Raw genomic sequence first — 12,464 nt, 5'->3', positions numbered from 1 at the left:
TTACCGTGTCCCAATAACAAGTCAGATCTTGAATTTGCACCAGGAGATTGTCCTCATTTTTTTCTGGCTCTTCTACTGCCAGTTTTGAAACTTCATCAAGTAATAAAAAGTTCTGAAATGCAATAAATTAAATAGATAGAGGTAATATTTTATTCGTATTCGTACACGTCTTATTAGTTTATACAGTTACTTCATAACAAAAACCAGCAGTTATGTAAAAAAAAAATATAATATAATATAATATAAATATATATATATATATATATATATATATATATATATATATATATATATATATATATATTTAAAAAAAAAAATCACAAATAACGCAGCAGCACAGTCAGACCACTTGCCCTGAGTGCAACTCCTCACAGAGATCGGCTTCTCCTCCACGATACGTACTCATCAAATAACGAGGCAGCACTTCCAGCTTTTGGTGATAGGGTGACGACCCCAAAACTTTATTCCCAGCAACGTTTCGGCCTACTCAATGAGGCCTTTGTCAAGCTTGGATCTTTATTCACCCTTGCGACGTTTCAGTCCACTTGCTGGGACTATTATCAAGCAATGCATCATACACCAGTGTGGGTATTTATGTGAACAAATCAAATAATATACATAAGTGGTAATTAACAACATATATGGAAAAATATACAGTAGAGCATCTCATACATAAATGAGAAAAAACACATAGTGTCTGGAAAGCCGTATAGTCAATCCAGATATTCATATAAAGTACATCCAATATTGTGATCTATCAAAAACATGATACAATTTACAAGTGATAATCAACATGTGTTATACTCATCACCTGTGAAAGTACGAGTGTAGGCAGGACCGACATGGAATCAGGTGGGCTCAATGGCTGGCGGATACACTATTGCGGTATCACCGCATGGATACGGCGTCCCGGAACTAAAGCTGCGCATGTCCGTGATGTCATTCCAGGGATAATCACGTGATCCCTTGTAAGAGAGTAAAACTGTGTCTGCGCATGTCTGTGAGGTCATCCCTGGAGCAATCACATGATCTCGAACAGAGACATCACATGATCCCATACGGAGGCGTCACCTGACAGGCCGCATAGCAGTCTATTGTAGTAAAACATCTAATGCCAATGCAAGCGTATTCCATCAATATTTATAAACAGTATAGGCTATTAAATCCGGATGTAACACCCCGGGTAAACTATCGGGTGACGTGCTATCTTGCGATGCACTGTCATCCGAAAATTATGAAAAGAAAAAGGTGGAAAGCAGCGGCAGCCGTTATCCTCCCATAACTCTCATTGTGTAATAACCCTATCAGGTGAGAAACATCCTATAAAGCCATAAAGTAACGCTTGCTGGCGTATATTTAAGGGAAACAAAAACAAAAACACAATCTAATAAATATGCAGCTTTCACGGGATGAGTCGTGCATTTTCTAGAGTATCCACCCTCCTGTTGAGCGAACCCTGTCATCCATGGGTCCTGTAAGTGATAAAAATAAAAAATACATTATCCAAATGTATTAATAAAAAAAGGACAAATTTTTCAATATGGGTCGACAAGGACTAGACAGTCGGAGATCATATGAATAGCCATGGTTTATATTCAACATTCAAACCCCCGGGTTTAACCGTTTGTAGTTTAAAAATCCATTCGGATTCCCGCTTTTTTAGCATTTTTATGCGGTTTCCGCCAGTTCGCGGTAATGGGACATGATCAAGGATCATAAATTTTAAGTCACCTTCAGCATGGCCCATGTCCGCAAAGTGATGCGAGACAGGCAGATCCTTTCGTTTCTTACGTATCGAGAAACGGTGTTGATTAAAACGGGACTTGAAATCACAAGTGGTTTCGCCCACATACAATAACTTGCATGGGCACCACAGAACATATATTATAAAGCTTGAATCACAGGTCAAATAAAATTTGATGGGATAAATAACCCCTGTGCGGGGATGGCTTTATAGGATGTTTCTCACCTGATAGGGTTATTACACAATGAGAGTTATGGGAGGATAACGGCTGCCGCTGCTTTCCACCTTTTCTTTTCATAATTTTCGGATGACAGTGCATCGCAAGATAGCACGTCACCCGATAGTTTACCCGGGGTGTTACATCCAGATTTAATAGCCTATACTGTTTATAAATATTGATGGAATACGCTTGCATTGGCATTAGATGTTTTACTACAATAGACTGCTATGCGGCCTGTCAGGTGACGCCTCCGTATGGGATCATGTGATGTCTCTGTTCGAGATCATGTGATTGCTCCAGGGATGACCTCACAGACATGCGCAGACACAGTTTTACTCTCTTACAAGGGATCACGTGATTATCCCTGGAATGACATCACGGACATGCGCAGCTTTAGTTCCGGGACGCCGTATCCATGCGGTGATACCGCAATAGTGTATCCGCCAGCCATTGAGCCCACCTGATTCCATGTCGGTCCTGCCTACACTCGTACTTTCACAGGTGATGAGTATAACACATGTTGATTATCACTTGTAAATTGTATCATGTTTTTGATAGATCACAATATTGGATGTACTTTATATGAATATCTGGATTGACTATACGCTATACGGCTTTCCAGACACTGTTTTTTCTCATTTATGTATGAGATGCTCTACTGTATATTTTTCCATATATGTTGTTAATTACCACTTATGTATATTAATTGATTTGTTCACATAAATACCCACACTGCTGTATGATGCATTGCTTGATAATAGTCCCAGCAAGTGGACTGAAACGTCGCAAGGGTGAATAAAGATCCACTACTTTTCACCAACGGATGTGCTGCGGTGTCTTTTCTTGTTTTATATCACACACCTTGGTAAGGTGTTTACACCGCTGGCACCCATCGGTTTGTTACAAGGAGTGCTGCCCTGATTCTATACAGTATATATATATATATATATATATATATATATATATATATATATATATATATATATATATATATATATATAAAAACGGACAGCACTCCAAGTAAAAGATAGTGGTGTTTTATTCACCCATGTGGATGGCAACGTTTCAGCTAATACAAGAGCCTTTTTCAAGCATTGCTTGAAAAAGGCTCTTGTATGAGCTGAAACGTTGCCATCCACATGGGTGAATAAAACACCACTATCTTTTACTTGGAGTGCTGTCCGTTTTTCATCTCTATCTGACGGGGTAAGCTGCTACATCCCTGGACCTAGCACCCTCCTTGTTTTTCCGGTGCCGCCATCATTTTCCTTATATAATATATATATATATTACGCAACAGAGCTGCTCTGCAGGTTTCTGCGATAGTGCTACCATAACTATATGCAGATTTACAGAGTCTTCACAGCTACATTATGGTACTAAAAGCCAAAATGATTCAAATGCAACAGTCACAGAATACACATAGATTTGCGTTCACTAATAGTGATCCTATGTGATAAGGAGTACCCTATAATAACGTACCCACTCAGCGTACATAAACATACACGAACAGAAGATAAACTGAGATCAAAACGGGTCATAAATGTCAGAAAAAGACAGTATAGATATAGATTTCCAAGCATACATATGCATATAAAAGACCTATCCAATGCGTCTAAACGTGTCGCAAATATCAAGACCGTATTAGTATGTACCTATATGTCTCCACATGGATAAACAACTGCCTGTGCACTATAACAAAATCCCACATGAAGACATACCTGCACATAGCAATCAATCACTTTGGTGGTCCCACATATAAATAGCAATCACTTAAGTGGTCCCATACCCATACACATAGTGTCATCCGTCTCATAGGTAGAGAGCCAGACTCTATATGTATGTATGAGCATAGATATCATAAGGCAAATAAGGCTGTTGCCAATGCCTTCAATAGAGCCATATATAGAAAAGGTAGCAGGGATTGATCACCCAGACGCCCGCATCCACGGAGTGAAAACAGGGATCCCAGAGATCAACCCCCACAGAATGCACAGAGTAGCCGATTATGCCACAAGAAAAGTGATAATTGCAACAAAAGGTAGCCTCACACAAAGTAACATACCCATAAGGATAGAAATCTGTCCAACTCAGGAGAGCCACGTACCCCGACGCATGTTTCGGCTGCGATGCCTTCTTCTGGGGGATGTGGCACATACATATAGAGTCTGACTCTCTACCTATGAGACGGACGACACCATGTGTATGGTTATGGGACCACCAAAGTGATTGATTGCTATTTATATGTGGGACCACCAAAATGATTGATTGCTATGCGCATGTAGGTCTTCATGTGGGATTTTGTTATAGTGCACAGGCAGTTGTTTATCCATGTGGAGACATATAGGTACATAATACGGTCTTGATATTTGCGACACGTTTAGACGCATTGGATAGGTCTTTTATATGCATATGTATGCTTGGAGATCTATATCTATACTGTCTTTTTCTGACATTTATGACAAATAGATGTGATATCCTTATATGTAAGGGTGCTCTATACGTGTGTCTTTTATTTGTTGGTTGCCTCCCCTATTTTTGTGTGACTACGTTATGTCCCCTCAGGTGTAGTCCACTCTTCTATCTGATGTATTGCATTATGTCTAATTAATTATTTTTATCACCTAATAAAGTATATTTATATTTTGCTACTATACCAGTTTTAGTCTCAGTTTATCTTCTGTTCGTGTATATTATAATAAGCCAATGCTAAAGTATAGCACATACACTCCCTATGTGTCAGCACAATTTGAGAAAATTTACTGGTCAAACCTTAGGACACTTCCCAACTTCCCGAAACAGCATAATGAAGTTTTATTCTATCACTATAAACATTTATTTAAGCTGGCTTTAATGGCTCCAATCTAACGCTGTGAGCAATTTGGTACGTTAACACGTGCTGACAGGTTCTCTTAAACTGAAATTACAGCTACTGATGAATGAGAATGTATTTTCACATTAAAAATCAATCTAACAACACAATGTACACACAATAACTGCATTAGTTGGAAAGAACCGCAATTGGTTCCTTGTTAATGTCATGTCTGGAAGTAAACAACATGGTCCGACATGGGTATATATATTATACTGAGATGTCTTTACCTGCCCATGAAACAGAGCAGCATTGGCAAGAAACAGCTACACTCTCCATAGGGTACCCCATTATCTTCCTTACGTTTTAACCCTAAAACTTCAATACTAGGTATAAAAGGCATCAGGTTACACTATTGGAATATCAGTAGTCATGAGTCAGAGCAACTGGACTTGTTTTAGTTTCTTCTTGAAGATGTCTATCTAGTCAACAGACTGGCTTCCTCAATTGCAATTCTTAGTCCAGCTGCTATGACTTACTACTGATATACCATGACCTTGATGAATGAGAACCTTCACAGCCACACAATCTGAATATTCACATTTAATCACTAAAAAATTACTTAGCGATTAGCTAACAGTATTGGTTGAATCCATAGCAATCGGACAGAAAACAAAATTGAGGTATTCTTCCCTATTATTTCTATGGGATAATAACGCCATACAAAAGGCAATATACGGCCCCACTGTATGTGCCTCCATACACACAAGACTGCTTAGGGTGACTGAACAGTTTTCTGCTGTAATCCCATTGTTCTAAAGTTGGCCACACACATTAAATAGCTAACAGAGGTCCCTCAAAACCTGAGAACTCCCTCATACACATGCAGAGCTGAATGAGTATGTGCATTCAGTGGGGAGAGGGGAGAAGGCCACTGCCAGACACTTCTGGCGGCAGCTTATCTCCTGGGAGAACGAAAAGGTCAGGAGAAATTATTAATTTAGCTCAATCCTTCTTTCCCTCCCAGATGACTCGGGAGCTCCCCATACACATTAAAGTGTTGGCTGACGATACATTAATGCACAGTCATTTATTCAGACCTCATGCACACAACCGAATCAGTTTTGCGACCCCACTGAAATGATTACAGATCGGATGCAGCCCAAAGTTATGATTTTGAGCATGAGGCCCTACATTCATAAAACCTTTAGCCTTGGTTTTGAGAAGAACTGGGCATAGGTAGATAAGCTTTCTGAAGAATAAAAGTGATGGATATCTCCCATGGAATTCAGAGTATGAACATGGAGAATTCCCCACAGACATGTTTACAACAATTACATTTATGAATGTCGGGTATTAAAAGTGAAACAGAACTTGACTTCTGGCCCAGCTCAGGTTACAAAGATGCCTCTGAAATGTGAACCAGATAACACTGGAATTTAGAAGAAATGTTGAAATAAAAATAAAGACAAACAGGTATGTTCTTTGGTTTTAACCCTTTTCAACTGCGGTCATTAAAAGGGGGTCAAAATTTGCTGGGGTGTCCAGTTTCTAGTCACGCAACTGACAGCCACAGTTACACCACTTATCATGGATGCGCCCCTGCCCTGTTTAGGGTGTCTGATTATATAGTACTGCCTAATTGAATAAAGATGAAGTCAGCGTTTTAAATCTGATCCTGTCAAAATATTGTGTTTGGCTTATTTTAAAATGAACCTGCCACATTAAAAATATAGTCCAATCTGTGGGTGGCTTTTTATGGAGCAGGAGTAGTTGAGTAGACAAACCTAGTTCTACGGGCGTTCCATCTCAGTGACTGACAGCCCTTCTTTTCAAGACAGCAATAAGATGGGCACAGCAAAATAAATGGGGGGCAGCACAAGTATTATAAAAACTATGTACAACCAAGAAAAAAAAAAAAAAAAGGAGGGAGAATGCATGCACCTCACCAATATATAGCAAAAATTGACACAAAGTAATAAAACATAGAACATAAAACATAAAACACAGACATTCGTACCCAGGGGTCAACACAAATACAATGAGAACCTGCAGGGGTGGCCCCCTGTAATATAGAAAGTTCAGGCAATGATAGTCAGTGTCATGTAATAAAAAAGGAATCTCAAGTCAAAGTTATACAGTGCATGACAAATCACTGCCTGAAAAGGATACTAAAAGAAAACAATGCTTTAGTAATCAACTTATTTAAGTCGTCAGGACTACCCTAGCATATCACAGGCAGAAAACCTCGATGTAGGACATACTGAATATGGTCCAAAGGGGTAGTGGAGAAAACAGTCTCCTATAGATACACCCCTCAGCTTTGGACAATACAGTAGTGCCGGGACCGTGACTGGCAATAGGTTAGAAAAACATACAACCTATTCAAGTAAGCAAGCACAGTCAGGGAGGCAAATTGCTGTGCTTAATTGCTTAAATTACTCTGCACATTGCTCGACATGTTTCAACAGGATACTCTGTACCATCAGGAGCAAACAGAGATGAGTTGATACGAGTTAAATCAGGTATAAAAGATGCGTTCCCAACTGATGGTGTGAGGCCGTCTGGAAACAAAAATAGAAACAACGTATATAGTGTAAAAATAGAAAAAGGATTGCGCTGCAGGAGAAAAATCTTTTCTGTATATTTCAGTTATGTTTCATTTATGTTCGGAAAAAGTCTTCAACTAATAGGACCACATGCACACATTAATTCTCAACAATGGCGTGGAAACCTGTAATAGGGTGAAAAAACGCACTGTGGTGTAGTATGTAAGAGCACCTATCTCGCCTTGCGATACAGATTGTTTTTAAACACGTTTTTACACTTGTACTTTTGTGAGTATATTAAATATTTTTTATCTGACATACTGGTACGTACTTCACCATTCTTGCGACCTCCTTCCTTTGAGATCCTTGGAAGTGGCAGTCCGGTGTATCTTTTCCAAGCAGCATTTGACCTGTTGGACCGCAGTCTGGACGCAGACTTGCTGAATTAACGGCTCCAGACCTATACCTACTTCACTGGCAGAGCTCTCTCAGAGGACGCCGATCCTTATTCACGCGAATATCAAGTGAAAGTCTTGTGAGTATATTTTATCCGCAAGGCGAGATAGGTGCTCTTGCATACTACACCATAGTGCGTTTTTTCACCCTATTACAGGTTTCCACGCCATTGTTGAGAATTAATGTGTGCATGTGGTCCTATTAGTTGAAGACTTTTTCCGAACATAAATGAAAGATAACCGAAATATACAGTAAAGATTCTTCTCCTGCAGCGCAATCCTTTTTCTATTTTTATATTTGGCGGACTCTTTTTCCCACATTGTCTAGGATTTACAGCGCCTGAGGGGACAAGTATCCTATACAGAGACTCTATTGTCTATTTTAAACGTATATAGTGTGGCCGGCTCTGGTATGGCTTATATATAATATAATATATATATATTATGAAGAAGTCTGATGTATGAAGGGCACCGCTGGAAGAACTCTACAGGTATCACTGCCTCATATGCAGCTTCATCAGCCTTCCTTGTGATAAGACCATCCACTGGACTACTAAACCCAGAACGAGTGAATGAATAAAAGACAAGTTATACCTACAAAGCTACAGTATACATCACTCTGCTCCCCAGCTCTATAACATCCTGGCCACAAACAGGACTGCATTTTCACTGTATTACAGTAGGTTCATTGTAATTTCATTGTAATCCATTGTGTGTGGCCAGCGATAGACTCTGTCCTAATACTCCTGGCTTTTAAGCTTACTATAGGACACAATTTTAATCAGTGCTGCTATCACACTCCACATATAACCTAGTCATAGTTAAAAGGGTTTTCCAGGGTTTTTTAACTGATTACCTATCCAGAGGATAGGTCATCAGTATCTGATTGGTGGAGGTCCTGCCCATCAGCTGTTTTGGAAAGGCACCGGCATCATACATTGTACAGCAGCGGTGCTTGGTATCGTGCTTAGCCCCATTTATTCTATGGGGGTGAGCTGTGGCCGATGAATGAGACATTAATAGCCTAGAAAAAGCAGAGAGTGCCGATGCCTTCTCAAACAGCTGATCAGCGGGTGTCAGACCCATATTGATCACCTATCCAGAGGACCGGTCATCAGTATTAAGCCTCATGCAGACGTCCGAGGAACACTGTCCGTGAGATACCGGACTGGCATTGCAGGAGCAAACGGCGTCTTTGGTTGCTAGGACGCTGTGAGCTCCTGCAACGCCAGTCCAGTATCTCACGGACCGTGTTCCATAGACGTCTGCATGAGGCTTTAAAGTTTCAGAAAACCCCTTTAAGCTGCTCAAATGTATTCCCCCCCCCCCTCTCCCCTAGACCTAGGATGTTAGCGCACATGAGGCAGGATGTTTGGGAGTAGGGAGCTGGATTTAGGCTTAATACTTTGTCTACATATTAAGAGTGGCCAATTTGTTGGAAGGAATCTCCTAGCTACTACTGATACAAAATAGATTTGGTACCAAAAGTACCAGTTATTGTACATACATAGGGGGTCATTTATTATACTGAAATGCGCATACATTTTCACTGAGATACTGTTTTAGTAACTACCTGCATTCCAAATAAAATAATTCTGGAGAATCTATTCTAGGAAGCGGTCTTACACTTAGCAGCGGCGCTGGATTCACCAACGTTATGAAGAGCCTGCGCCTCTTCATAACTTCGGCCGTCCACCAACAGTGCAGGGGCATTATTAAGATCGGCGTCTAAAACGCCGGCTTCTGCCTCCCGTGCTTCCCTGGGAGACAGAAGGCTGGGGACAGGAGTCTTAGGGGGAATATAAATGTAATTTTAACTCCTTTCTATGCAATCTAATGCTCCGTTACATTCACCGACCTGCAATCCCTGTGATAATTCATGAAGCAGCCACCGGAAGTAGAAGCACTGTGCGCAGTGAGACGGCTGCCGCTTCATGAATTATTATCACAGGGATCGCAGGTCAGTGAATGTAACGGAGCATTAGATTGCATAGAAAGGGGGAATATAAATGTAATTTTAACTCCTAAGACTCCTGTGCCCAGCCTTCTGTCTCCCAGGGAAGCACGGGAGGCAGAAGCACAGCGTCTGGCTGCACAGCCTGTCTTTTCTAATCGGAGACGGATGAACCTTAGCAACGCTCTTTTGAAGACTGCTGCTAAGGGCCATTTCAGCCCCAGTTTTCTACCAAAAATAAACGTTTTGGCTAAATAAAGTCTATTGCAAAATTGTTACCCATCACTTGCCATACACTTTAGCAAAAAAAATAAAAATATGACAGTTATCCTTTAATAAATGACCCCATAGTGCATACAGTTGGTTAGCTAATCTGGCCAGTTACACATTGATAATTCTCACCTTCACAGCATCATTGGGCAGATTCGCCTTTCAGCAGCTCTGGATAGCTGGTAGGCATGGGAAGGTATGCTAGAAACCAAACTAATGTGCAGCTGTGTTCAAAATAATAGTGTGTTTAAAAAAGTGAATAAAGCTCAAAATCCTTCTAATAGCTTTTATTTCCATACACACAAATGCATTGGGAACACTACACATTCTATTCCCAATCAAAACATGAAGAAAAATATACCAAATTTGTCTAAAAAAAAAAAAAAAAAAACTTGAAGAAAAGTGATTAGACTGTTCAAAAAAATAGCACTTTTTATATTCTTCTTTACAAACTCAAATATTTACTATAGAAACTGAACAATGTTTGAAGATTTTGCTTTCCTTTGAATCACTTAACTAATATTTAGTTGTATAACCACTGTTTCTGAGAACTGCTGTACATCTGTGTTGCATGGAGTCAACCAACTTCCAGCCCAGGACGATTGGACTACATTCCACAGTTCTTCTCTATTTCCTGGTTTTGCCTCAGAAACTGCATTTTTGATGTCAACCCACAGGTTTTCTGTTTGATTAAGATTCGGGGATTGGGCTGGCCACTCCATAACGTCAATCTTGTTGGCCTGGAACCAAGATGTTGCACATTTACTGGTGTGTTTGGGGTCATTGTCTTGTTGGAACACCCATTTCAAGGGCATTTCCGCTTCAGCATAAGGCAGCATGACCTCTTCAAGTATTCGGATGTATTCAAACTGATCCATGATCCCTGGTATGCGATAAATAGGCCCAACACCGTAACATAGTAACATAGTACATAAGGCCGAAAAAAAGACATTTGTCCATCCAGTTCGGCCTGTTATCCTGCAAGTTGATCAAGAGGAAGGCAAAAAAAAATCCCTGTGATGTAGAAGCCAATTTTCCCCATTTTAGGGGAATAAAAAATTCCTTCTCGACTCCAATCAGGCAATCAGAATAACTCCCTGGATCAACGACCCCCTCTCTAGTAGCTATAGCCTGTAATATTATTACACTCCAGAAACACATCCAGGCCCCTCTTGAATTCCTTTATTGTACTCACCATCACCACCTCCTCAGGCAGAGAGTTCCATAGTCTCACTGCTCTTACCGTAAAGAATCCTCTTCTATGTTTGTGTACAAACCTTCTTTCCTCCAGACACAGAGGATGTCCCCTCGTCACAGTCACAGTCCTGGGGATAAATAGATGATGGGATAGATCTCTGTACTGACCCCTGATATATTTATACATATTAATTAGATCTCCCCTCAGTCGTCTGTTTTCTAAAGTGAATAACCCTAATTTTGATAATCTTTCAGGGTACTGTAGTTGCCCCATTCCAGTTATTACTTTAGTTGCCCTCCTCTGGACCCTCTCCAGCTCTGCTATGTCTGCCTTGTTTACAGGAGCCCAGAACTGTACACAGTACTCCATGTGTGCTCTGACTAGCGATTTGTAAAGTGGTAGGACTATGTTCTCATCACGGGCATCTATGCCCTTTTGATGCAACCCATTATCTTATTGGCCTTGGCAGCAGCTGCCTGACACTGGTTTTTGCAGCTTAGTTTGCCGTTTATTACAATTCCTAGATCCTTTTCCATGTCAGTGTTACCGAGTGTTTTACCATTTAGTATGTACGGGTGACTTGCATTATTCCTTCCCATGTGCATAACTTTACATTTGTCAGTGTTAAACCTCATCTGCCACTATCTGCCCAAGCCTCGAATCTATCCAGATCCCTCTGTAGTAGTATACTGTCCTCTTCAGTGTTAATTACTTTACACAGTTTAGTGTCATCTGCGAAAATTGATACTTGTTACTATGCAAGCCTTCTACAAGATCATTAATAAATATATTAGAGAATAGGGCCCAATACTGACCCCTGAGGTACCCCACTAGCGACAGTGACCCAATCTGAGTGTGTACCGTTAATAACCACCCTCTGTTTTCTATCATTGAGCCAGTTACTTACCCACATACAGACGTTTTCTCCCAGTCCGAGCATTCTCATTTTATATGGTACAGTGTCAAATGCTTTGGAGAAGTCCAGATATACGACATCCATTGATTCGCCGCTGTCAAGTCTAGAACTTACCTCATATAAACTGATTAAATTAGTTTGGCATGACCGATCCCTCACGAAGCCATGCTGATATGGCGTTATTTGCTTATTTCCGTTGAGATGATCTAAGATAGCATCGCTCAGAAAACCTTCAGTTTACCCACAACAGATGTTAAACTTACCGGCCTATAGTTTCCAGGCTCTGTTTTTGGACCTTTTATGAATATTGGCACCACATTTGCCATGCGCCAATCCTGTGGAACAT

The 12,464-nt window shown here is 40.4% G+C and overlaps 1 protein-coding gene across 1 annotated transcript in view; it reads right to left on the bottom strand.

The window, feature by feature from the left end:
- ABCC4 (ATP binding cassette subfamily C member 4) overlaps nt 1–12,464 on the bottom strand; it is a 356,587-nt gene that overhangs the window by 246,831 nt on the left and 97,292 nt on the right. Inside the window, exon 9 of the mRNA XM_040425312.1 lies at nt 5–112. Coding sequence (XP_040281246.1) covers nt 5–112 — 108 coding nt within the window. The remainder of the gene's footprint in view (nt 1–4; nt 113–12,464) is intronic.

This window comes from Bufo bufo, chromosome 3 (genome assembly GCF_905171765.1).
Source record: "Bufo bufo chromosome 3, aBufBuf1.1, whole genome shotgun sequence".
Lineage (NCBI taxonomy): Eukaryota > Metazoa > Chordata > Amphibia > Anura > Bufonidae > Bufo > Bufo bufo.
Note: the sequence above shows the minus strand (reverse complement) of the source record. Positions and strands in the feature narration are given on the sequence as shown.